Raw genomic sequence first — 26,355 nt, forward strand, 5'->3', positions numbered from 1 at the left:
TCATAGGGGTAAACTGTCAAAATTATTTTAAAGGGTTTTCCCTTGTATTCATATTGTACACAATTGAATTTCAACACTTTTAAAGAGACCATCCACTATATACCCGAAAGCTGACTGTGGAATTTTTGGTGTAATAAAATAGCACATTTTAAATGGCAATGAATGTTAATATGGAAAAAAAAAATATTTCCTTTATTAAAATAAGCATAAATCATTTAGCATATTTAATAAGCACACTAAATCTTTTCCCACTCACTATTTCTGTGGTTGCAGTGTTTGACAGGAATGGAGTGCACACAATCTCTTCCTCCCACATACAGTACGTGAAGAGATATAAAACACACACACACACACTTGCACTAAAAAACATGGAGGCAGCTCCAGATTATGTTTTGACAGACAGGTGCTGACACAGCTTTAATCCTTTGCAACTCCCCCACCAGTCTTCTTCAAGTCAGATTCAAACAGTTTAAAGTAAATCACTCATTCCTCCTTGTTTGTAAATGAGAAGTATTAAGTGTTAAAAAAGTCAAAACATGATAAATGAGATATGAACAGACAGGACTACAACATTTTGTATTCTATTATGTGCAAGACTGCTAGGGGAGTCTTTGATTGAACAATAAAGCAAATAAATCTATTTGAGACCAGGCAGCCTAACCTTGATCAGAGAAAAAATTATAACTATCCACAAAGATCTATATTTCTTTATATTTCTTTGTTTTAACCAACAAAGGCATCCACCCTTTGTGCTTTCCATGACATCACTGTGTAACAGGCAGGTTACTCAATAAAACTAACAATGGTGCAAGCCAGGTTAAAACTCTGTTACATCATGCGAGACAAAGTGTCAGAACAGCTAGATCTGAATATCACTATACCAGTCTTGGGCTAAAAACATAAAATAAAAATAAATAAAGATCAATTGGCTTAGTTTCCAACACAAGAAATATAAATATACATGTACAGTAATATGAAAAAAAAATACAATGAGGATGGACCAAAAAAAAAACCCTTTCATAACAGCTTACGTAAATAAAAAAAAAACCCTTTCATAACAGCTTACGTAAATGCAAAGAGTTAAAAGCTGCAACAGTCCTTATCTCACACATTGCCTTGCAAAAGTACTGATACCCATTAAATATTTCCATTTATCAGTTAAATTTATCATCAAAAGATTAAAAGAGTGTGGTACAATTGCTGTGTGGAGGGAAAACTAACACCACACATGGCGCTGAACATAATGTAGTATCCTACTGTGGGGATGTTTTTTATTAATCATGGAGAGGGAAGCTGGTCAGAGATGATTGGATGATGGATGGAGCTAAATAAAGAGCAACCCTGGGGAGAAAACCTGTTGGAGTCTGCGAAAGACTTGAAAGTACAGCAGAGGTGTACCTTCCAAGACGGTTGCAACTCTAAACATCCACACAGAAGTATAATGGAATACATCAAAGTGTATTAATTTGTTAGAATTTTGCCAACTCCACAGTACAATTTTCAGATGGACATATGTAAAATATATGAGAAAACCATGTTTCCTTGTCTTTCCACTTCACAATTATGCACTTCTTTGAGTCGGCGTAGGACCTAAAATCCTAATAAAACACATCAAAGTTTGTGATTTGCTTAATAGAGTGGGTATAAATACGTTTTCAAGGTACTGTGCCGATGTTCAGTTTGGTTACTGAATAATGAAAAACTAGTTTGGAGAGAAACCCTGATGTTGTTTTCCTCTGGTATTCCATGATCTACAGATACGAGTAGGTAGTACATGTATTGAAATGCACACAAAAATAAAACCTAAACATAAAATGCAAATATTTTGTAACATCTAAACTCTAAAATGCCACCTGGCAAGAGATATGCTAAGGTTGATTCAGATCTTATTGTCTGAACAAGTAAAAAGGCCATAGAGTTCCGAGACTGTAATGCCAGACAGTGTGCTTACAAGCATTTTTTTTTATATATAATTAACATTTAAATATTTTTCAACAAGTCAGATTCACACACCTCTGTGAGTTCATACAACCACAAATCGCATGATAGAATATAAACATTACATTTGCACAGACACAATGACCTGAATACATTTTGGCACACCAGAAATCCAAATCTGAAACTACTGCTGCCGAGTTTAGCTCAGTTTGGAACTGCATACTTCCTCTGCTGGATACCTAACTTTTGGCCATCTCAAGCAACAGCCTATAACAGCTGAAAAAAGGCTTAGTGCAAAAACTAAAATCTTGCAATGCATGCATGCAACGGAACCTGCAGTTATGCCTAAACAAATATGAAATATCACACTTTCATTACACGCCCAAGATCAGAAACAACCAGTCAAGATAGGTTTTGCTGGAGTCATAACCACAACAACCGACCATCATCTTCAACAATCAGCCTTTCAAATAATGCATTTTTTAAAATATTTTCTAATAATAGAAAAATACCTCAACAGCTTTGTTTAACGGAAAAGTTCTGGATTTATGTCCATAATGATCAAAATATGAAGCTAAAATTCAGGTCAAGTAACCCCCATGTTCTGTGTGTTCTAGAAAGGCCACAGGAACTCTTAAATTCAAATTTGCTAAAATATTGAAGTATTCCCTATGTTTTCCTTTCCATATATGCAAGACCAATCCATTAGAGTAGCAGGTGTACACCTGAGTAGTGACAGACTGCCAATGAGTGAACAATTCTCTCCGGTGCTAAGAGGAAGGAAAAGCAACCATATCAAAGTTCTCCAGGTTTCTGGTTGCAGCCGGTGCACACGCGGACAGGGTGATCCCAGCCCCGCGAAGGGACCGTTCGACGCTGTGGGGAGCACTCGTCACACACTCCTTGGCCACAAGCACGGCAGTGGTGCTTGGAGAGCTTGGCAGTGAACTCGCGCTGGCAGTTGTGGCACAACAGGATGTCCTGGTCAGGCACCCAATAGGCAGGACGGGCTGCGTCTTTCATGAGGCCTAAGGAGAAAACGGAACAAAAATATAGTCAATCGACAACACACAAACACGTCTTTGACAATATTATATATATATATATATATATATATATATATATATATATATATATATATATATATATGACTTTGAGTCATATAAAAGCAGCAAGGTGAAGATTAATATTGCTGAGAAAAGAGTCTGAGATCAAGACGGAGTTTAATCTGTCTGTCTGATGATAAATAGCATTAGACCTACTGAAAAGTTGCTGAAAAACTTAGTGTCCTGGAAAAAGTACTCATGCATATTGAGCAGTCTCACATTTTGTCACATTATAATCACAAACTTCAATATTTTTTTAATGGAGCTTAATGTGATAAGCCAACACAAGTTAGCGTATTCATTGTAAAGTGAAAGGAAAATTACCCTTTTTTACAATCGATTAGAAAAACACATGGCATGAATTGGTATTCAGTGGACCTGAAGCTACTCTGTAGAACCACATTTTGCTGCAGTTACATCTGCAAGTCCTTTTGGTTAATGGGGTATGTCTCCACCCTCATCCTTCTTTGCATCATGGCTCAAGCTCAGTCAAATTGGATGGTCTGTGTAAATTTTTTAAGTCCTGCCACATATTCTCATTTAGGTCTGACCTTTGACTGAGCCATTCAAAAACATGCGTATGCCTTGATCTAAATCATTCAATTTTAGCTCTGACTGCAATAAAACATGTTGTTTTGCACTTGTAATGATGCAAGATGTGAAAAAGTATCAACATTATGACTTTGAGTCAAAATAATGGAGAAAGATATTGCTCAAGTTCCCTTTACCTGGGAAGTATTATATATCCTTAAGTGTATATAACACTTTACGGAAATTAGACCTGCAGAGTACATATCACTTTTTATATCATAAACAACTTTTTACCTAACTACAGGCACTAAAAACACTGATTGTGCATATTCTTAATCATAAATGTCTCAAGTGGACCATTACTATGTGGTGAATAAAATCTTTAGGAGACATGATTCTTGTTACCATGGAAATAAAAAAAACTAGTAAGTAGGTGGTCTAATTTTGTTGTGATTGGAGTAGAGTTTGCTCTGAGGTATTTTAGGGATGGCCATGGATACAGAGACATTTCCAACAGGATATCAGGTTATCAAAAACATATTTATCAAAGCCTTTGAGAAGTACATTTAGGTCAACACCAGGCTAGCATGTAATAACCTAACAAACACATTAAAACAGTCAATATATTTCTTAAGAAGCAAATGAGGCAAGAGAATGTCACAATATGTCACTCATCAAACACAACAGAGCCGTGTTTCTGACACATGTTTGTTTCTGACACAAATAAGTCCCTTTAGTGCTACACAATATATCCATTAATAAAAAATACATGCATTGAGTTCAACACAGCAGATAAAATTTGACGATTCAGTTCAATGAACAACTCTGTTGCTAGCTAGATTTTTCCTGGTTTTGTTAAAGATTCATTTCATGATACAGATTCACATGACGATTCAGCCGTTTTATAAGTTCTTTTTTGGGGAGGAGGTACTTTCCTAAAAAGTTTGAGTTTACTCGGGACGTTGAGGGAGGGGCTAGAGCACTGATCACATTTGCAGCCTGGTAATCTACTTTTACACAGACAGAGGCAGTGCAAACTGAATTTAAAGTAAAACAAAAATATGGCCTCAGAAAGCTATGCTGGGATTTGAAAAAAGTTATTGAGGAGGAAATGCACCTACTAACAAAGAATCAATAGAAGACAGCCAGAAACTTAGGCTGCAGTGTCTGAAAAGAGTTGTAGCTGTGAGAAGAAATAACCAGTTCTTAACAATTAGAGTTCAATTCTGACTGGAGGGATTGAAGGACTTAGATCTAACTCCTTCATAAAAACAGCTGCAAACTGAAGAAATTCAACAGACAGTTTTTTGTTGTGTGTGCGTATAAATACAAAACACTTCTTTGAGCATTTCATTATGTATAGAGCTCTGAATAAAAAAAATAAAGATGACAAAGGAGCAGTTAATCAAAAATCACTGATTAGATCACAATAGTAAGATTATCAAGCTATAAAAATGTAGCTCATGAGACATCATGGTGGCGCAGGGGTAAAGCGTGACTCATGTATGGAGACTTAGTCATTCAGAAGCAAAAACAGCAACTTTTGGCAAACCCACTTCTTTAAACATTAATGTTAAAATTATAATTATCTGGTAAATCAAATGTGCAGCTATAAAACAGGCATTACGGTTAATACATTCAAAGATTTTAAGCCACACTTTATCCTCTTAGCTGATCAAGAGTGTACCCATATAGTTTTCTGGTTTGATAAGGATTTTTACTTTAAGTCATTGTTTGATTTAAAGCAAGCAATTAGCTTCGTTTGCTATTTCTCACTTATTTAAGTTTAACTGACCTGACTTGTGCATAACAGCTGTCAGAAACTTAATCTAGGGATATTTTTGTCCACAAAATAAGCTTTATGAGACTCAACCACAAGGGGGCAATATACTACCCATTTTGAATCTTCCATACCTACCTACACAACTATATCTGATTTTTGAGCAATACTTACCAAGTGGGATGTCAATAGCAGTAGCCACAACCCCTATGGTGTTGGTAACAGCCTCTCCAACCTTCCTGGCCAGAGTCCCACCTTCTTCCTCCTCAAGCTCTGACGCAAGTATTTCTGCACAAAGAAGAAAAACCTCAATAAAAAAAAAAAGAGGCATGCTTACATAAAGATTAAATACCAGCATAAACAGGAAGAGGAATGACATTTAAAATCTGTGAGGGCGTACCTGCATACGAAGCCCTCTGCTCGAAGCAGACGTCACAGACTCTGACAGGGGCAAGACCCCAGCCTCTCTCCGGGACGGGCGCAGCTTTGGAGGAGCAGCCGTCACAGAAGCCCTCCCCGCAGGCACGGCAGTGATGCTTGGTGTCGTTATCCTGGAAGACTGCGTGACACTTGTGGCACATCTTGTACAGAGGGAAACGCAATAACAGCACATGTTGTTATTGATCAAGAGCTGAAGGGAGGAGGCTGCAACCAGTAGTATTTCCCCATTTCATTTCGTGACAGGCACGCATTAAGTTGTGCAACGGGAGCCCAGCGCTATAGAGAGTAAACATCCCCCTGGACATGAAAGTGTTGACTTGGCTGCTGGTGGCGGGTGGCAGAGGGCGAGTCTGTGTCACTCACCATGATGAGGGAGTTGGGTTTCCAGTAGGCCGGGGCGATCTGATCTGTCAGCCAAGAGGTGACAGCCTTGGCAGGTTTCACGCCGAGCTCTGATACCGACTGGGCCACTAGATTGACGCCATCGAGAAGCCGCTGTGCAGCGTTGTTGTTGTCCTTTAAAAAGCCGTCAGACTGCAAGACCACAGAAGAATCTGTTTGAATGTCACAACAATATTTCAAGGTCTGCATCATGCGACAGTTTGGATTTTGTGAGATGAGGATCTGTGAAGCTATGAGTAACAATACTATTTATTTAGCTGATGTTAGCCATTAAAAAAAAACTGAAACTGAAAAGGTGTTCATATCTGTAAAATTCAACATTTAATACAGTATATTATCTGACTACAAGCCAAGTCAAGGTGATGTGGATATTTTAGATATGCAGCATGAGTTGCCCAATTCTTGCATACCACATATGTAGGCCATCGCTAAAGCATTTACACAACTGATATTTAAATCTCACTGCAGTGACCTAATACCATGTAACAATGCAATTGCTCCTCTTACTTACTTGGGGTGCCAAATACTTTTAACTGAAAATACATCTGACAGCACAAACTACTTTCTGATTAATTCAGCTAATAATTCTCTGACCACTGTGGTCAGAGAGCAGTGAAGTTATTCCTTGAATGCATAAAAAAATACTACTTAACAGTGACATAACAGCTAAAGTAACTTATCCTATCCTGATTCAGTAGATCTCTGAAAAAGTAATCCTAATACCAAACGTGTGTGCACTATATAAACTGGGCTTTATTGGACTTAAAAGATGTGACAGGAACTAGCTTTAGTTTGCTGCAGTGTTACTACACAGCTACGTAGGCTCAGACCAGGGGGCTGTACGACTCGTTAATCTGCTCTTTTGCATCAGTTGTGCAGAGACATTGGAAACGGAAGAGTCCGGTGCGTTTCCAGATCTTGCAGTCATCAGAAAATGATCCCGGCCCATCCGCTGATCTTGCAGTAATCACATGCAACATGTATATTATTTGTCTAATAAAGCAGTGACAAAAGCATAAATTTCCCTTTGAACGATTATAAGCCAGGGGTCTTCAACCTGTGGCTTTTCAGGATCTGTACAAGGACTGTTATTAAAGCTGCTTATTTGCTGCAAAAGTCAGCAGAACCTTTACATATAACAGTAACAAAAAGGCTAATTTAAGTGTATTATATAATAATGCAAATAATTTACAAGACAGTGAGAAAAATGGTACAAGAAAAACATTTTTTTTTCTATACATTTTTGTCAAAGTACACACTTTTTTCTTCAATCCCTGTCAAAATAGAGCATTTCAATAAGAAAAACATATTATTTCTCATTTTGTAAAAAAAATTTATGTTGTTTTAATTGTCATGGTTTGGCAACTTAACCATAACATACGTTTCATAAAAAAGTAATTTTTAAAACTTGACATGTTTCTTTTTTGTCACGTAAGCTTTACAGCTTTAGAAAAATGTTATCAGAAGGAGTGATGACAAAAGTGGCTGCTAGGATTATAAAGTTGTAGCTATTTTATAGTGGATAAAATATAGTTATAAATAATACAACATATTTTTATTCCATAATAACTTCACTTTAAACAATTATATCACTTAAAAATAGATGCAAGCAGTTTGCTTTTATTACCCCAGGCCAAACATGCTGGATCTCAGTGCGGACGACTGTGTCCACAGGGTCCTGGTTGCCATACCAGTACTGGCGGCTCCGGTAGATCACGCCACAGTTTGGACATTCAATAACGTAACTAAACATATGGAAAAAGAAAAATATAAATATGTTTAAATATGTTCATTATCTAAACAAAATAAATAAATAGATAAAATGGCAGCGTCTCTTTTTGGACTGAATTGAAAGTCACCTATATGGATGAGTATCAATGTTTTTATGAACCTTAAAATAATTTACGGTTTACAAACCAGTAACCAGTAAGTGTGTGTTAAAATGTATGATTTATTTAATTATGGCAATTACAAAATAGTTTTGTTGTTGTTGTTGTTGTTTTTAATAAAATCCACTAGATTATGTTATGCAAGTTTATTTCAATATTTAGTCTTAAAGCTGTTAAGGTTATTACACCTCGAGGATCTGATAATGATCTGTGCCTCGTATAATGTAATAAGCATGTTGAGTAAAGCTTGGATAAACATTGCCAGGTGAACTTCCCCGTTACTCACCCAGACCAGGCGTATCTGGCGAGGCCCATCCATGGGGAGTCTGAGGAAGCAGATGTCTTTGGGACGACCAACACTTCCTTCCCTCCTTCATAACAAGCCTGAGATGAAAATATTAGGCCAAGTAATGCCTAATCAATTAATCAAGAAAGTGCATTTTTAGCATTGTATCTAAAAACAGAATAACAAAAAATAAAGCTGAGCAACTATGCGTACCTTACAAGTGAAAATGCGATTATCATACTGCGCAGAGTAACGGCAGCGTTGCTTCGCCTCGTGGTACGACCCTTCCTGTAAGTGGTTCATGCTACTCTTGCAGCCAGATCTGTGATAAATGCAATTATTAATTATGAACATTGAAATAGATGGGGCGACAGCTGTTGTTGTTTTTTATTTTTTTTAAAAAAGCAAGAGTACTGACCCACAACTGAGGCAACAGCTGGAACAGGTGAAGTACTCATCAGGAAAGAAACAGCTGTGTGCTGCAACCTCACCTGCGATTTCTCCATTAAAGCGCTCACTCAATGCCTGCAAGAACAGTGTCAAAAAAAAACCAAACAAAAACTTTCAATTATAACCGCAACTAAACAGAGTCAGTTACACTACGAATCAGCCTAAACTATGTTCAGTGTCACTCATTGAGATCAGCAAGGTCTACTAAACATCCAGCCAGATTAAAGCAGATTAATTATTGAAAAGTCAGCGGACATGCAGCTCTACCTGCAGGGCTTTGAAGATGACGCCCAGGGTACGAGGAGAACGCGTGGCGTTGTTATCAAGGAGCTGCTCCAGTTTATTCTGCAAGCCCCGGAAATCAGTAGGAGGACTGAGAGTCTGTGTGCCCCAATACTGGAAGGAGCTGAAGGCTTCAGGAAAGCGGGAAAGCTTCCTAAAGCGCTCCAACAGCAGCCGATCCACAGACTCCAGTGATTTATCTACAGTAGGACAAAGACAGAATATGACATTCACCAAAGTTTTTGAACAAATGGCGTGTTCACATGACTGAGTGTGCAAAAACAGGACCTTTTTCTTTTCCTAATACCATAATTTCACATAGCAATAACAAATAGGACTTCTAATTTATGTTGTGTATTCTTTTATTCACAAAGCAATAACAAAACTAGAAAACCAATACTGCACATCACCCTGGACACACCATGGCGAAACATGGTAATATCAGACAAAATGTGCAGTACAGGCTAAAATGGAATATAATGGACAAAAATATTCAGTGTAAAGCTGGTAGAGACACAGCCCAAATGAATTATTTTGTGATACTTTATGTTGGTGTTTCACATAAACTCAAAATTTAATACAGTAAGTTGGTTATGTGACATCCAACTACCCATTTTCTGTACGTGTGAATGCATTTTGCGTTCAGAGGGACACATTTTAAGGGCTATTGTTTGCACAGCATCAAGTGCAATGTAAAGTGATTACTTGCTGCAAGGAAAATGAGTGTGTGTCACCTGAACCCAGGAGCTTGGTGTGGACGGTTTCATGGAAGATGACCACCGCAGGACCCAGGGTGGACAGAGGGACATCCAGTCCACAGCGGGCCATCGTGGCTTTTAGCTCCTTGGTGAAATGCTTCAGGTAAGCATCGGAGGCATCACCGAGAAACTTGAAAAGGTCGTCATGGAGGCGGTCAGCGTGAGTGCGGTAAATGATGAGGTCCGAGACAGCGAGCACCTTGAGTAAAAGACGAGTTCTCTGGCCCTGTTTGGAGCTGTTGCCAAGCAGCCCCTCTGTATCGATGACCACAATCTTATGGATGGGGTCGAATGCTGCCCATACACCCACTGTGCAGGACTCCTGAGTGGGAGACGTTTTGAAGACTTCTCTGCCCATGAAGAAGGTGTGGTTCAGGGTGTGCGACTTGCCCTCCCCCGTGTTACCAAAGATGGACACCACCTTCAGCAGCTGGTTGGGGTTGCACCCGAGGGATCTCATGAACGACGATTCATCTTTTATCTTGAGAGGAACAACGGAGAGTATACAGCATTAACCACAAAATTTAAGACGGACAAATCCTCACGAAAACCTAATTTATAAAAGACAACTCTACAAAGGGATTAGACTGCCACCAGTGCAGAGCTTATTAGGGTAACACCAAACAGGTGGGAAGGTTTCTGAATTCATGGTATTATGCAATCAAGAAGCAACTTGTCACCAAAAAAACTTTAAGGAAAAACATTCTAACACTCTCCAAGAAGTATCAGGATTGAATTGCAGAGAACCAGCTCACAGCAGTTTTTCAGACTCTTTGGGGAATGGGGAAAAAGACTGCAAAGAGAAAAACAGGTGAACACTCCAATTTTGCCAAAACACTAGGATAAAAAACAACATCCTCCACAAAAACTTTGCCCAGTGATTCAGAAGCAATTTAGTGAAAAAAAAAAACAAACTGGTTTTTCCACCCCAATGGAGTGTTGTGTAACATGGCAAAATAGAAGTGGCAACTTCTAATTTGCTTGTGAAATGTGTAATGTTGTGTAATGTTTTGATGAAGAAATCAAAACATTACACAATTTTGGATTCATGGCCAAGAATCTGCATAATGTAGTCCTTTTGACAACTTATAGATTGGTTTTCAGAGACTTGATCTGTTCCTCAGTAACAGCAGTGACATTTGTCCAAAGCACATTTTCAGTCTGTCTGAAAAAGGTTTTGAATGAAAGCACAAGTGACTGAAACAAAGTGGGTGGAAGAACAGGAAGAACTCACCTGCATTTCTTCATTCTCATCAACTAAGAGAAAGCTCGACACCTTCTCCAGAAGCCGTGTTTTCTCAGATGACTCAGGCACATCAGCGTTCTGGACAGAAGTCTTGGCAGTGTTCACTTCAGCTTGTTTGGGTGGTGGAGGGTAAGATATGAGCTGGTGTTTTTTCTTGCTGCTCCCGCTGTGGGTACGTTTCTGACAGTCTTGACAAAGATTCAACTTGCAATTCTGGCAGCGAACCACCGACCTGAGGCGTTTGCTGCCATCCCCATTCCCTCCTTTGCAGTTGTCACAGTAGGGAACATGGCCAGGACCAACTGGGACCCGGTCGTGGTTCCTCAGGTGCTCCTGACGGTGGAGCTCCAGCTCACACCTGACACACTGGAGGGTTTTGCAGTCATCACACTCAAATGCCGCCTCTTCGGAGCCACCACAGGAATAATTCTCTTGACATGTTAAACTTGTATTGACTCCCTTTTCAGATGACGAGCCATGCCCACTCATTGTTTATTAGAAGATTATCTTAAATTCGTATTATTACTTTATTAGAGCAGCAGCTATTTCCAAAAACAAACAGTTAACGTGAAATGCACACAAAGTATTGAACTGAAATGATGCTATATTAATAAATAATCTTAAGACAGTTGCATGCTGACAGGTTTAGCTGCTTTTAACTTGATTAAGTTATAAAAATTGTCTAAGGTGATTTAGCTGTTTTAAATAATGTCATTTATTGCTGCTAAAAGTAATGCTAACATATATGCTAAACACAAAGTTAGCTTGCCAGTGCAATACAAGTTGGTGATTGCGTTGGGTTATTTTTATAAACACATTCCTCAGGTATATCTGTGATCGATTTTGATTTTCCAACTTCAATTCCTAACTTAATAAATGTGGTGCTAAAAAATAACTATTGTATAAATCTGAGGGAACAGACAGTACCAAGCGAATATCGGGAGCTTTTTCCTGACATAAATATGTGTGTAAATGTCAATGCTAACAACAGGCTGGCTAGCAAAACAAACTGAGCTTAGGAAGCTAATTCATAAAATTATTTTTTCTATGATTCAGCCTCCGTTCGGCTTACAGCTGGCCTAATTTAGCGATTTGTGTTTTAACTTTTTTCTCCACGGAAGAGCAGCAAACGCTAATGTTCCTCATCCGTCCAAAACAAGCAGCTAGCCTCCTGTTTGTCAACTGAACTGAGGAGGCATATACAAATTTAGCCGGTGAGAGAACCGCTGGTAACTGCGGCTGGTTTGGCTTTAAATCGGGAGGGAAATCCTCCCAATTACGTTTTTAAAAGTCCTTTAAAGTCTTACTGTGTTTGGATCCTTCCGAGCAGTGTCATTGTTTTGTTCTTCAGCCCCCCTCCCTTGCAGGTTTCTGTAGCTACGTTGTGTTGTTGCTAGGTCAGATCAGCTGATCTGATTATTTCAGTCAAAGGGGTGAAGAAGGAAGTAGAGTGCTGTGGCATGACGGGAAACGTAGTTCTACACTTTAAACTCTCTGCTGGGTAATTGGACATGTAAGTATTACGTATTTATACACCAATTCACCTTTTATCAAATTACAATCCCAACTTCAATGTATTTCATGAGAATTTTATGCGATAGATCTAAACTATGTGGCCCATAGGGAAATGGAAATTCTATGATTCACATTTTATAAACAAAAATCTGAAGAGAGCAACGTGGATTTCGATTCTGTTTTCAATTCACTTTGTTTATATAGTACAGTTTCACAATATTTCATCTCAACGCACTTTACAAAAAAAGTCAACTCAATCATACTGATCCTACAGATAGTTCTTTCAATATTTATAGTTCAATCCAAATACAACTGGACTTTAAAACTATGAGAAAATCATAGGGAAATGTGCAAAACATATTACAAATCTAAACAGCAACAACAGACAAAGTTGAACAAGTAAGATACTTCCACACTGCCCTAATGCAAAAATGAATCTGAATAATTTTCTCCAACCAACAAAAGATTTTAATTGTTTAAGTGGGCTTATGTTTCTATTTAGTACTTTCATGTCTGTGCTTGATAGCAGATACAGAACCACACACAGCTTTGAGGTTGTGCTGTGTCAGAGCTGAGCACTCATAGTCCTGAGCTCTGATTCTGTCTTCAAGGCTCTTGGTTTGCCTGAAGCCCTGCTGGTGAAGATCAAAGGATGTCCACATTGTGTTGCAGGTTAGGGTGAGTTCCCACCAGAATAATGGGGAAATCGGGTTTGCGCCTCTGATCTGGGAAATCCACCTGCAGAGATGCTGTGGAAGGGTGACCAGGCTGAAACAGAGGATGGAGACGTCCACATGGGGGTAGCAGAGACAGCGAAAAGTGACCAAACTCATCCTGACAGATGAAATAGAACACGGTGATAAGCAAATGACTCATATTTCTGTTTACAGAAGGCTGTGAAATTCAGCTGTATCTGTCGGCTTGATCTGAGTTGGGATTCAAGTCACGTGAAGAAAACCTGACAGTTAAACAGAAAAAGTGAAAGAAGAGAGCATGCATCTGCTCTCATGAGCTGACCGATCTTCAGCCACCCCAGCTGAGGCCTTTGTTCCCTGAAGACCTGCCGCCGCTGGGCGTGCTGCTGATGACGGTGTATGACATGGTGACGGTTAGTGGCGGCTTCTCCGGTGTAAATAACCGCTTTTCTGCAGTTTTTAGGAACATTTTAAAGCAATGTCTTGTTTACAAGATATTGTAATTGAACTTTCCAATTTACATATAAATTGGAAAGTTAATTTAGACGGAAATTCAGGTTAGAATTCACAGTAAGACAAAAGGGAAAAGAAAAAAAAACACTTTGGCCCAATGAGATGCTATTTCCAAGCAACACAATCTGCACCAAATGAAGCCAAACTGAGGGCCAAAGGGCACAGCTGGATTGGCATTGTTACACTGTCATCAGCTGTTGTTTATAGCAGCAACATTGTGTGCTTTGGTTTATCCTGCCTTTTTTTCTAAGGTGACTGAGTTCATAAATTCACACATAACTGGACGGTTAGACAGCAGCTGGAAAATATGCCCGGTCTTGATTTTATTGTAATATTCTGTTAGTTACTTTATTGATATAAGTAATGATTATTTATACAAATTAATTCTCAGTTGTCTCAAAGCTAATGCTTTCAGGTGATAATCCTTAAGAAACTATGTTTAGTTGGCTGACAAAACAGTCAAATTTATTTTATCAATGATCATAAAAAATACACCAATTAATTTGCAGAATATATTGCTAACAGAAGTAAGTAGCCTTCAGAATTACTGAACATAAACAGTCCCAAAGACATTTTGACCTCGTGGCTAGTTTATCCAATAATCCACGTAAAATTTATTGAGGTTTTCTTAAATAAAAGTCTTTAGATAACTAAATGGAATGCAAATCCTGAAATTAGTGAAGTTGCAAATATGAAATATGAAACTAATTGGGGGTTTTTTTATGCAAATACAATGAACTGGAGATTTCCTTCCACCTCAATATTATGTCCAGTGTTATGTTCTATTATAAAATAATCCTAATAAAATACTTTGAGCTTTGCAACTACAATGAATGAAAAGTTCAGGATGAACACTGTCACATTGCATTGAAAGTGTGTCGCTGGTGTTACCTGTTGATCAGGAAGCACACAGAACCCGTGTCAGACACTGCCTTCTGTATTTCACCTCCTTTGAGCTTCGTGCATTGTTCTGCAGAGTCAAGGTTGTAAGTTTTTTCACTCCTTTTCTTCCACTTTTTGCACCACACAATGTCACCGATGTTCTGCCGAACCGCTTTGCAAGTTTTGCAAGATGTGCTTTCAGAAGCGGGAAATGTTTGGGGGTAAAAATGCCCCTTTAAACAAAGTGCTGCTTCTTATCTGTGTGAGCCTGCAGGAAACTCTGGGAGCATTGTGTTTTAAGGCCTCTGCTTCCTGTTTGCCCTCGTTTCTCACTCGTTCGTTCTCTTCTCCTGTGTGCCTCTCCCCTCCGCCCCCCCTCTTTTTCCCACCACCTGCAGTGTGAGTGATAGACTGTATTCTCCATGGCAGGAGGACAACATCTGGTCTGTTCATGTTGCAAACTCACTTCTGTGCTTCACCTCTGACAGCTGCAAGTCACAACTCTGTTCCTCAGTCCAAGGTAAAATCCATACACAGGAAAGAGTCTTTAAATATCTCTGGATTCAAAAACTCGTTTCCTGTATTATCCTCTTTTATCATAGATCATCTGCAGGGCAGCTCTTCCGAGCAAGATCAGTTCAAACACCCAGGCAAAGTTCACATGTAACTCAGAAAGGAGCAGCAGGTGTCACTATTGTGCTGAAAAAAGCTTTTGAGGCTTTACTGCCACCTCTTTTACCGTAAACATGTTTTGTGTCTTCATTCTCACACTCTCAGCTCATGAATCGACACCCAGCGCAGTATCCTGATTCCTGACACAGATTCACTGAGCTAATCTGCTTAGTAAAGGTCTCTGTGTGGCTTAGGGGGGAGACCATGCAGCACATACGCCTAATTCCACATTTTCATAATCAAAAAGATCAATTTGGTGATTACAGTCTGACTCCTGACTTGTGTAAGGTGGTCAACTCCAATACTTAACTGGTTAGCCACATGAGTTAATCCAGTTTTCATTTACGGTAATAGCAGCATACAATTTTGGATGCATTGAAAGATCATCCAACAATGGGGAAAATCTGTCAGATAAGTGTTAAAAGATTATGTTTCTGCTTAAGCCATAGATCAACGGGACCCAATGCAGACACAATGGCAACATTATGGTAAACAAACCCCTTCCATAATGTTTATGGCACAATATCTCTTTAGTAAAGAGTTATGAACATTTACATATCGTTCAGTTACAAATCAACTGTTCATAGCCAATTTAAGGCCATCCCTTCTTAACCATCTCTTGTGACGCTCCTCTAACATAAAATCCAGTGCAACCAACTGTCTTCAGGGGTCATGTCCACTTACTCACCATGAGTGAGCAATCATGAAGATCAAGGAACACAGCATACAGGTCAGGGAGAATGTTGTGGAAAGGTTTAAAGCGAGGTTAGGTTAGAACATCCCTTACAGAAAATGATGTTCCATCTATTATCCAAAGTAGAAAGAGCATGACTCAAATCCAAACCTGCCATCCAATTTGACTGACTGACGCGGCAAGAAAAGATTTGCTCCCAGAAGCAACCAAGAGGCCTGTAGGAGAATCAATTTATAGTTACAACATATGCTTCTGAATAATAACTGAATCAAATTGTATAAGTGATTTATGGTACAAGAGGAGGGATTCCATACCTTTCTGACAAAGGACAGCAGGCAGACCCCTCACATATTCTATGGAGGGTAAAGTGGGATTAGCTGGCTGGTTCAGGACCCCCATTAACCCTTAATGGACCAGGAGTAACTAAACTGACAGAGATGCTCGCTGACCAACATCAAGGCAAAAATTAGGACAGGATGATTCACACTAAGCTGGTAGAGATATAAATTACACAGTCCTGCTAAAATAAAGTTATCTAAGATTATGCAAATGCATCGGATCAACAAAAGAGACGTAGCAGAACATCCTGAATCTCGGGATTAATTTAATTCATGGATGTGGTTTATGTTTTCCTTCCATAACTGGCTGCTTGTGAAGAATGTGAACAACTGCACAAAGAGCAGGGGTTGGGGGAAAGCACAGGTCTGAATTCCCATGAATCATTTGTGCAGTGACAATAAGGTGCAAGAATTTGAGTTGATGTGAGAGGGGTATCAATATTGTGCCAGTATAAGATCTATCTAAACAATTTAATAAATTAGCATAAACCCCTTTCTGTTTTATTTTCTTTAGTTTTATGTGTTGATAAGCTTCTGCATTGTCATGCATACATTCATTCTTTAGGCTCTTGATTTTTCTGAACTTTGACCTCATAAACTGCAGCAAACCCAGATCATTGAGATGCCTCTACAAGCTTGTAAAGTAGACACTAGGCATGATGGGTGCATCACTTCATCTGCCTCTTTTCTAAACCTGATGAGCCAATCACTCTGGAAGAAGGTAAGTCTGTCTTTTTTTTCCTAATTTAGTGAAGAAACATAAGAAGAATAGAGGGACTTAAAGAATAGTAGCATAAAAATTATATTAGTCAAGATGTAGTAAAAAAAATATTGTGCAGTAAACAACTACTAGAAGAAGATTAAAAAAAATGTACTCAAGTATATATAACTAGTTACTTCCCATCTGTGATTAAAATATACACTTCCTGAATCACAGTATCAGAAAGAAACAAAAATAACTGAAAAAACGTAGTGCTTCAAAAGTGACTCTTAGACATTTAACGCATGGCTGTTTTAAACGAAGCAAGAACAACGCAAATCAACATGGAAAGCTAACGTTACATCAAAGATATCGACTGAACATATATTTTGCTCTTTATTGGCTCCTTGTCTGTTGTTCTGGATTCATTGCACCTGTAGATACTAGTGGGAAGCCATCTGGATAAGTGAAAGATTTGGATTACACTGCTGAGTTAGTTTCAGATGTTTCCTGACTTTCCTGGCATTCCTGCACAGTAGACCAGGAAGCACACCCCTTACCTCCCTCTAGCACCATTGTCTTCCTAAATATCCTTTTGATAGAAGGTTTTGTTTGGTGTCATGGCCCATAAACTGAAAAAATGAAACAAAAACACAATGAGCCTGTGGGAAAGAGCTTCAAACTAATGACTGTAGCAATAAAAAAGGATTTCACAAATCTTTTGTCAATGAATCTTACCCACTCAGGAAGCAGTGCAAGGTAATTTTTCAACAAAAAGACATAAAAGAGATAAGTTAAAGGAAAGTCTTGACATTTTCTGGAAAACTCAGCCATATTCCAAGCTGCATTATAAGTAAGTTTCAGAAAGGAATGGAAAATGAAAGCTAACAATAACCAGTGGAAAAGTTATATAGGCTAACATGAGTTAGAATAACTTATTTTAATCAAAACATAAGACAAAAATAAACATGGTTTTCACAAATGGGTTTTATTTTCATGCGTTATAATGTCTGGATAACAAGATGACTTGTTTGGTGCTGCTTAGCTTATATCACAATGCAAACATTTCTGACGGCATCATGAGCAAGTTGTTCAAAACATTAGCAAACATGTTACGTCATCATGTTGCTAGTTCATGATGACGTAAAGGTAGAGGAGACTTAATCACAGGTGTTAAGACCCAAGTAGTGGCATGCTGAATGTAGCTGAAGATAAAGTGTAAGTAGGGAAACAAAATTAGGTTGATAAAAAGTGTTTCTCAAGCAGTGAGGAAACTAATGAAGCATTAATAGGCTACTTGGTTCTGTCTATTGTCAACACAGCTTCAGTCTTCCTTCTTCACAGGGCGATATTCTACTTTTGTGTGCTGGTGTAAAAGATAAACCTTAGTTTCTATAACATCAAAACCAGATGAACAGCTGTACAAAGCTAAAAATCACCTCCAGTCTTTTTTTCAGATCTTTCTGAAATGTGTTTGATTATTATAACATTAAACTTTATAAACCCCTCCCAAAAAATTACTTGAAAAATAAATGTCAAAAAATATAAATATTACTTCAATTCTTATGACAAACATACAAAAACAAATGTTAAATATCACCTGGTGCTCTCTAGACCTATTATGTCATGTCTACACAGTAGCTTTTGTTTCGTACCGATGTGTCCCTAAAAGATCATTTGCATTTTCACAGAAAATGCATTTTAAAAACTGAGCAACATTTTTACAAGACATGGCATGTTACAGTCAACTACCAAATATGAGAAAGCTTAAAAGATAATCTTTTATTGCAGTAGCGCCTCGTAATTAATATGCTAGAAAAATGCAGGTCTTAACCAGATTTAAGTTGCTTAGTGGTAAAGATATTCAACATCAAGAAATAATTGTTTTTAATACAATCCCAACAATTCCTTTAAAACAAAATAAAACTTCTTTTTTTTAAATCTATACTTAGATCACTTATTTTTAACCAGCAATTCATTTAACTGAGTCATTCTTCAAGATGAGAAAGAGAAGAGAACATGTTTTTCAAGTGAGCCAAAAGCGTACTCATCCTCCAAAGCTAGGTTTTGGCTATAAGAAAACAACTACCTACCTAACCCTTTCCACGGCTACCGTCAGAGCAATAGATAATATCCTTGAAACATCTGGAGCTCTGACAAACAAGGGTGCAATGTTTATTGTTTCATCACACAAAGAGGAGGATGGTAAGAGAAGTGAATAATATGAAAGCTTGTGACACCTTGTGATCATCAAGTTTCCACAATAACATTTAGACACAATCTGTCTGTCACCTGGTTGTGAGGGAGGCGTCACAGAAAAACAAATTCTGACTCATATTCATTGCTTTAATCCCAAACACTTGAGTTGGATTAATTTTAAGGCATCCGCCCATCTACCCATCCACCTATCCACTATAATGACTTCCCAATGCAGAGTTACAGAGGAGATGGTGGCTTTCTCCAAGGGTCACTGGAGAGACCCCAGGCTGGGATTCAAAGCCAGGAACGTCTTGCTGCAAGTGAACCCTTCTGTCAGTGGCACCTCCCTGTAAACTTGAACCAAAAGATGAATGTAGAAAAGTACATTTGAATTACAATCTTATAGAAAAGATTGCATATGGCTAAGACTCTTAGGTGGATGATGATCCATATAACATAATAAGGTAGAAATGGCTTATTAGTATGAGAACCATGCTACAGTTCTCACACTGTGGTGTTTGTGATTATATCACATATCAGAGGTTGTAGATCGTTTGGATCTGATCATGCAGGTCATACCTGCCAAGGACTCAGTATCTTACAGAAAATGTTTGGGACAGCTAAATAAAAGAGATAATAAGACAGGAGCCCAGAATTCTGGAAAGCTAAAGAGAACGGACAAAGATCCCTCTCTCTAAGTGCACCAATCTTAGTAGATGTTATAGTAGAGGTTTTGTTCGATTCAAAGAAGGGGTTGTAGAAAATACTAAAAGCATGAATAAACATAGGTTTGGCACTGGTGATTTGGTAAAGCAAATATTTCTAATGTTTAGAAGATAAAATGGTGAAGAATGGCTGGCCTTTGATTTCCTACAAAGTGCCATTGTGCTTTCAGCACATAGATACTCTTCCTTTAGTGATGAAGTAGCCTTTATGAAGGCAAGAGTGGGGTGAGTTCCCAGTTGACCTCACAGTATAGAGTGCTGGAACTGGAAAGCAGAAAGACTCCATTAGAGACCGTATCACATTTTCTTTAAAACGCGTCCGGGGTGACCTATAACCTCTGCACTGACCAACCTAAGATCAAAGGTCAGGGTTCAAACTTGGTGCACATTAACATGCAGATGGAGAGTTAAAAATGCATCACATTTTTTGAGAAACATTAAACCATTTGTGCTGACATGCATATCCCAAGGACTTGACCTCTAGATTGTGTTGAAATGTTTATGTTCCTGCTAAATAAAGTCTGCTGTGTATAGAAGATAAAACATGAGATCTTATTTTCAGAAGAACTAGTGGCTTTAAAAACTGGTTTCTGCTGAGTGATCGATTGATGAACAGCTCAGAGTCTACCCCACCTCACCCAATGACTACTGGAGATCGGCACCAGCTTTCCACAACCATGAGGTAAGTAAACATATACAGTTTATTGGTTTTAGGAGAACTTTTTGCTTTTACCCATCATGCAGTGTATCCTGTGTATTACAAATGCTTAGAGTGAAAACTGTTGATGTGATCAATACTTTCTCAGTACTTCCTAGTTTTATACAAGACTATTTTCATTTAATGTGACCTGGTGATGTTGGGCCTTTCTATCACATACCAAGGACCATGGATCCATTTGGTTATGCAACACTTGAAGGGATTATGTTGAAAACAAGTTGCCCTTGGCAGCGGAGTTTTAAAAATATACTTATCCCAAGTCAGTCACTATGATGATTCCAGACCAAAAAGATTGATGTCATGGAGTGGCCATCCCAATCCTTGTACCTTAATACTGTGGTTCCCAAAGATTTTCTTCTGCCCCTTTATGGATTACAATAAAATCCCCCATAAAAAAGAAAAAGAAAAAATCAACTGGGCACACATATTGTTCAACCAGACATAAACCTGTACACATATTTTGTTTTCAAACTCCACTGAAGTTTATCTCACACGTCAGGTTGCAACAAAACACACGACAAACCATCTTTACAGTGAAACACTTTTGTGCAACTGTTTATTTTATTTTATTTATTTATTTATTTTCATTCATCCATACTGCTTCCCGCGCCCCCCTTGCAATGGCACTGCGCCCCCTCTAGGGGGCGCGCCCCACATTTTGGGAACCACTGCCTTAATACAGCAGACAACGTGTGTGTTAATATTAAACATGCTGTTTCTGAAGTTGAACCAAGAAATGCAGAGCGACTGTGGAATGTGGTTCTAATGCCATGGGCTGGAAGACCTATTCAAAGTTGCTGGAAATATGTTGACACCCTGCAGAGTAGATAGTTCTCAGAAAAAGTGGGTGTAGAACTAAATATTAGTTCAATGATTCACAAGAGAGTTAAATCTCCAAGTATTTGTGAGCTTGCAAAGTAAGACTCAGACTTTACAGGGATTCTTTGTTGGTTTGGAGGGTAACGTGGTTGCAGTCGAATATTTTTTTTGGTCTTCACTTTCAGCATTTAATGCACAACTAATGATGTTTTAATTTGGAGCAGAATCTGCAGTGTTCATTCCTTTTGCATGAATGAAAATAAAAGCACAGAAGGTACTTGAGCTTCTGTGAGTCATGTAATCTGTTTTTGGTGAACAGAGTGTACTAGATTGGGTTGCATGGTATGTGGCACACATATTATTATCAAGTTGTTCTGCTGGAAATGACAAAGAACATATCTGTGTTGATTCAATGCTGTCTGTCAGCATTCATTGGGAGAGCTTACTTTAGTTTCACTAAAACCAATACTACCTTGTTGGAGAGCATTGAGTTGAGCCAACAAATGTTTTCTAACTATTGTCACCAACAGCTAAACAGCTGTTCCAGAAAAAAAAAAAAAAAAAAAAAAAAAAAAAAAACTACTATCCAATAAAACATAAAGTCTGTCAACATGGGGGAAAATGTTCCCCCAGGTTTTTTATTTGTCAGTCCAGTCTGAATAGAGCATTGCCTGCCCTTGCTCTAACCTTTGGCCTATTAAAGGTGATTTCAAAGGAGCTAAGTCTGAGTCACAGGTTTGAGAGGCTAAAATGTGAGCTTGTTTCTCCACTTCTGAAACGACTCATTTTCCATCTGAGCATTTGACACAAGTTTAGTTCCGTCAAACTCATAGCCAGGAGTGAAAACCTCTATCTGCCCCCCTCAGCCCCCATATAAGCCTCTGTGCACTTTTCTGTATTGCAGCATGTCTGGATATATCATGTTCTTCAAGATATCCCTCTTGGTTTACCAGGAATTATCCCTCTGAGTGTTAAAAAGCCCCAGGGTCCTACAATACTCTCAATTGACCTTGGACATTTTATGTTTTACATCACTACAAGTACAAACTTCACTGTATTTTATGGGGATTTTGTGGAGTTTATTAAAATAAAGTAGTTCTTATTTGAGTAAAGGGAGGAAAATGGCATACAGTGAAGGCTTCAAAGGTTTGTAAATTTAATACAAACCTAATTTGCACAATCTTCACGACAGGCTTCCGGGGAAGTCCCAAAACAGAACTAGTTTTCTTAATCAGGTTGATTAATATGGTGCAGTTTCAGTGCCAAAATTATTGTGCACCCAGTGGTGGCTACTTCCTTGAAACCGTACCATATTAAAAGGTAACTGAGGTGACCAAATTTGTCACCAGGACTATTAATTGCCCTTTATGGACAGTTGAACTACCTTACAAAATTCCTCTGCATTCCTAAAGAAAGTAGTTATAAGTCCTGTTTGCAGTCGGCCACAAGAAACCGTTGCGCCTTTAAAAAAATCAAACTTGCATTTATTGTTGCATCTAGATTTTACAAAAACATTTTGTAGGTTCGTAATCATGTACAGCCAAAGTTATTAAGAGTCATTGTACAAGTCCCAAAGAGTCACAGGTTGCAGCCCCATGAACCAGAGCTATAACGGTTTAGATCAAACTACATGTTTGATTGACTCAGTCAGAAACTAGGTCTAAATGTAGTTGATTATATGTAGAAAGACAGTTCAAAACCTATGTTCACAAACTTAGATTTACACTTTGTTGTATACATAAAACTATGTGTTCTTTTCATTCCACTTTACAGTAATCAATTACTTTGCATTGGTCAGTCGCATAAAATCCACATAAATACATTGAAGTGTGTGGTTGTAAAGTGATAAATCGAGAAAAAATAAAAAGGATATCAATTCTTTGCAATCATTTTTGCACTTGACTCACCAGTTAAAAAAATATCTTTCTATATCCCTACAAGTGCATATCATGCAACCTTTAACCCCTTTCAGTCTCAAATGACCTAATCTTGATGAGTTTTTAACTTCCTTTTAACTCACTGAAATGCTTTTTTTAAGAGTACACCAAACACAATAAAAAATAAACAAAATTGTAACTTGATAAACTCTTTTCCATGTCCACTACAAAAGAAAAAGTCAGAATAGCATGTTGCAGTCTGTGCTTTTAATGCTAAAACAATGACCTTCATTCAAAATGCAACATTTTTATTCAAATATACTTAAAAGTAAATTTTTAAAAGTGCATAAACACAAATTTAAAAGAAGTAGTTTTTTTTTTTTAAGGAAAACAAGTGTTCACTGCAGACCCTCCATATTGTAGTCAAAATCTTTCTTGTTACCAACAAAAAGAGGAATTTTTCACATGAAATCCTATGGTTTTTTTCATAGCACCGAATACCTTAAATAATCAGAAAAATCATAAAAGAAGTCCAGTGTGCTATCATTTAAGGTCCCCATTAAAGAGCTTTATGAGCTGAGAGTGTGATCTCTCCATGTGGGAAGATCTTTAACAGAGCTGCCTCGATGGAGAAAAGGTGCTCGTCCTCCACCTCCGGACAGCACAGCCTCATAAACTCTGCCAGCCGGAGCAGATATTCAATATTGTGGCCCGTTTTTCCACTGGAAATTGAAATTTGGGATGCAATCTCTACATCTGAGGCTGGACCAAGGTAGATGGGGTTGTCCGATGTGGCGATGTAGACCAGAGCTAGCAGAGGAGTGTGGCTCTTCTCTTTAGGAACAAATTCCACAATTTCTGTTACGTATCCTCCCAGCATAACCTCCCTGACGTTGAGGTACTGAAGGGACTCCTCCATGTGGGATTGTGACACTTCGTAGGCAACGCCCCATGTGCAGGCCTGCGCTCAAAAACACAGCAGTGTCAGCAGCAGTGCTACCTAGAACAAACATGCTATGCTGTGATCAGACCTGATACATGGCAGAATCCAGATTTACTATTCTTTCACGATGGAAGCAATACATAAAAATAAAAGACAGTAGAAAGAAACAAACTTGTATTTCTTTTACTAGGAAGTTAAGTAATCGACCAACTCAAAGAAGTACATAATTATGAACTGGCAAGAAAAATGACACATAACACAAAGCCTGGAAGGTTTGACCTGCATGTGTATTTTATCCCTCTTTACTCCGTTGCCCTTAAATAAAATCCAGTGCAATCACTACCTTCAGAAATAACCTAATGAGTACACAGACCAAAGAACACACAAGCCAGGTCAGCAACAAAGACGTGGCTGATTTCAGCTATGAAACTAAGCTTTCATCAATGTTTTAATCCATGGCCATCCACCTAAAACTGTCATCAGCAACTTATGCTGTGTAGATCTTACACTTGGAAACTAAGTTTTAGAACTATAAGTTAAGTAAAAATGTTTTACTGTGATGCTCAAACTACAGTTAAGTTCTTTCTTTCTTTTTATTTCGCTGTTTCTTTGTTTCTTTCATTTTTAGGCTTTAAAGCAAAACCTACTGGGTTTCTTCTACTCTTATTAGATGCTCAGTTATCTATCTTCATTCATGTCTGACATGTTTCGACATTTTACTTCCATCTTCCTCAGAAGTGCTGCTTCAGTACAACAGCTGTGTCGCACAACAACATTCTCTAAACACTTGGTTCTCTTCTGACATATCATACTTTGATATTACATGACATGCTTCTTTGCCAGAAGCCGCGTCATGACAGACATGTGACCTTTCATTGACCTTTCATCTGAGGGGGAAAAAATTATTCTACTAAAGAAGAAAATTATTCCTGCTCCAGATGTGAAAAGCTGGCAGAAACGTCAGATTTGCAGCTGTAACTTTGGCTCAGCAAAGTTCTGACTAAAGTTGCTGAGCAGACGTTTATACCACATATTTAGTTTGTGAAAAAAGTGAAAAGAAAGCAAATGAAAACCAGGTTAAATCTCCTTTCGACTTTACATTTATATAGAACTTTGTGTTGGCCTATCACATAAAACCACATTAAAATAAAATGAGGTTTTTGGCTGTAATGCCACGGTACTCACCTCCTCATCTTCTACAAGTGTGGCAACTCTGCCTGGCTGAATAGCAAAGATACAGATAATTATTATGTTTTATATAACACAATGTAATACATGTACATTTTAGTCAATGAACTGTATTCAATTCACAAAAAAAGAGAAGGACAATGGCCTCAAAACTCACCTTCTCTTTATCCCCTCGATGGAAATCATCCCCATGCCAGAACCGTCTTTTGTATCCTTTAATGTAACCAACTTTCCGTCTTTTATAAGCAAAATCCGGCTTCCAAACTAAAGATCCGTAGCCAAAGATCCAAAGGCTGTTTTTTTCGTGTGCCATATCTAGAAGTTTCATCCTGATCTCTAGTCTCTAAAAAACACGAGACCTTCTGTCCACAGGTAGCTTCCTCTCTCTGATACGTCTTATTTTCTTCTGCCCATCCTGTCTGCTACACTTCACTGCTCCTGTTAGATAAGTGCTGATCCTTCATATCATCATACTCAAAGGGCTGAGTGTATTTTTTTGCTCTGACTGTCCTCTGATTTAAACTCGTAGATACTGTCCGTTTCTCCACTGAGCTCAGGAGAAAAATAACACGTGGATTTGTTGTTGAGTGACCGCAGCTGCACAAGCTCGGCCAATAAAATTGCAGAGTGGGCGGGGTTTAAGTAACGTAGCCTATCATGAATGAGCAGTGACGCAATCGAAGTTCATGAGGTTGGAAAACATTGAAGTTGAGAAGAAAAAGCAAACACGAAGTTTAAATTTAAACACATATGTTTCAACTTATATAT

General features: G+C 38.3%; 2 protein-coding genes and 1 long non-coding RNA gene across 3 annotated transcripts; 1 reads left to right on the plus strand and 2 right to left on the minus strand.

Moving 5' to 3' along the window:
* Nucleotides 1-385: 385 nt before the first annotated feature.
* LOC103136139 (zinc finger FYVE domain-containing protein 1-like) lies at nucleotides 386-12,535 on the minus strand. The gene is made up of 12 exons (XM_007549250.2): nucleotides 11,098-12,535; nucleotides 9,840-10,344; nucleotides 9,091-9,305; nucleotides 8,792-8,898; nucleotides 8,587-8,695; nucleotides 8,374-8,471; nucleotides 7,826-7,943; nucleotides 6,160-6,330; nucleotides 5,756-5,936; nucleotides 5,530-5,643; nucleotides 1,049-2,966; nucleotides 386-1,014 (listed from the first exon to the last, which is right to left on the minus strand). Exons 1-11 carry the CDS (start codon nucleotides 11,596-11,598, stop codon nucleotides 2,734-2,736), a joined length of 2,352 nt encoding a protein of 783 aa, XP_007549312.1. The 5' UTR covers nucleotides 11,599-12,535; the 3' UTR covers nucleotides 386-1,014; nucleotides 1,049-2,733.
* A 2,583-nt stretch (nucleotides 12,536-15,118) lies between these two features.
* On the plus strand, nucleotides 15,119-15,459 carry LOC107835902 (uncharacterized). Its single transcript, XR_001661744.1, has 2 exons — nucleotides 15,119-15,234; nucleotides 15,317-15,459. It is a non-coding gene; the product is annotated as an uncharacterized LOC107835902 (long non-coding RNA).
* An 8,181-nt stretch (nucleotides 15,460-23,640) lies between these two features.
* LOC103136140 (glutathione-specific gamma-glutamylcyclotransferase 1-like) lies at nucleotides 23,641-26,171 on the minus strand. Its single transcript, XM_007549251.2, has 3 exons — nucleotides 25,745-26,171; nucleotides 25,585-25,620; nucleotides 23,641-24,417 (listed from the first exon to the last, which is right to left on the minus strand). Exons 1-3 carry the CDS (start codon nucleotides 25,913-25,915, stop codon nucleotides 24,016-24,018), a joined length of 609 nt encoding a protein of 202 aa, XP_007549313.1. The 5' UTR covers nucleotides 25,916-26,171; the 3' UTR covers nucleotides 23,641-24,015.
* Between the last annotated feature and the right edge of the window lie 184 nt (nucleotides 26,172-26,355).

This window comes from Poecilia formosa, unplaced genomic scaffold (assembly GCF_000485575.1).
Source record: "Poecilia formosa unplaced genomic scaffold, Poecilia_formosa-5.1.2 Scaffold30, whole genome shotgun sequence".
NCBI lineage: Eukaryota > Metazoa > Chordata > Actinopteri > Cyprinodontiformes > Poeciliidae > Poecilia > Poecilia formosa.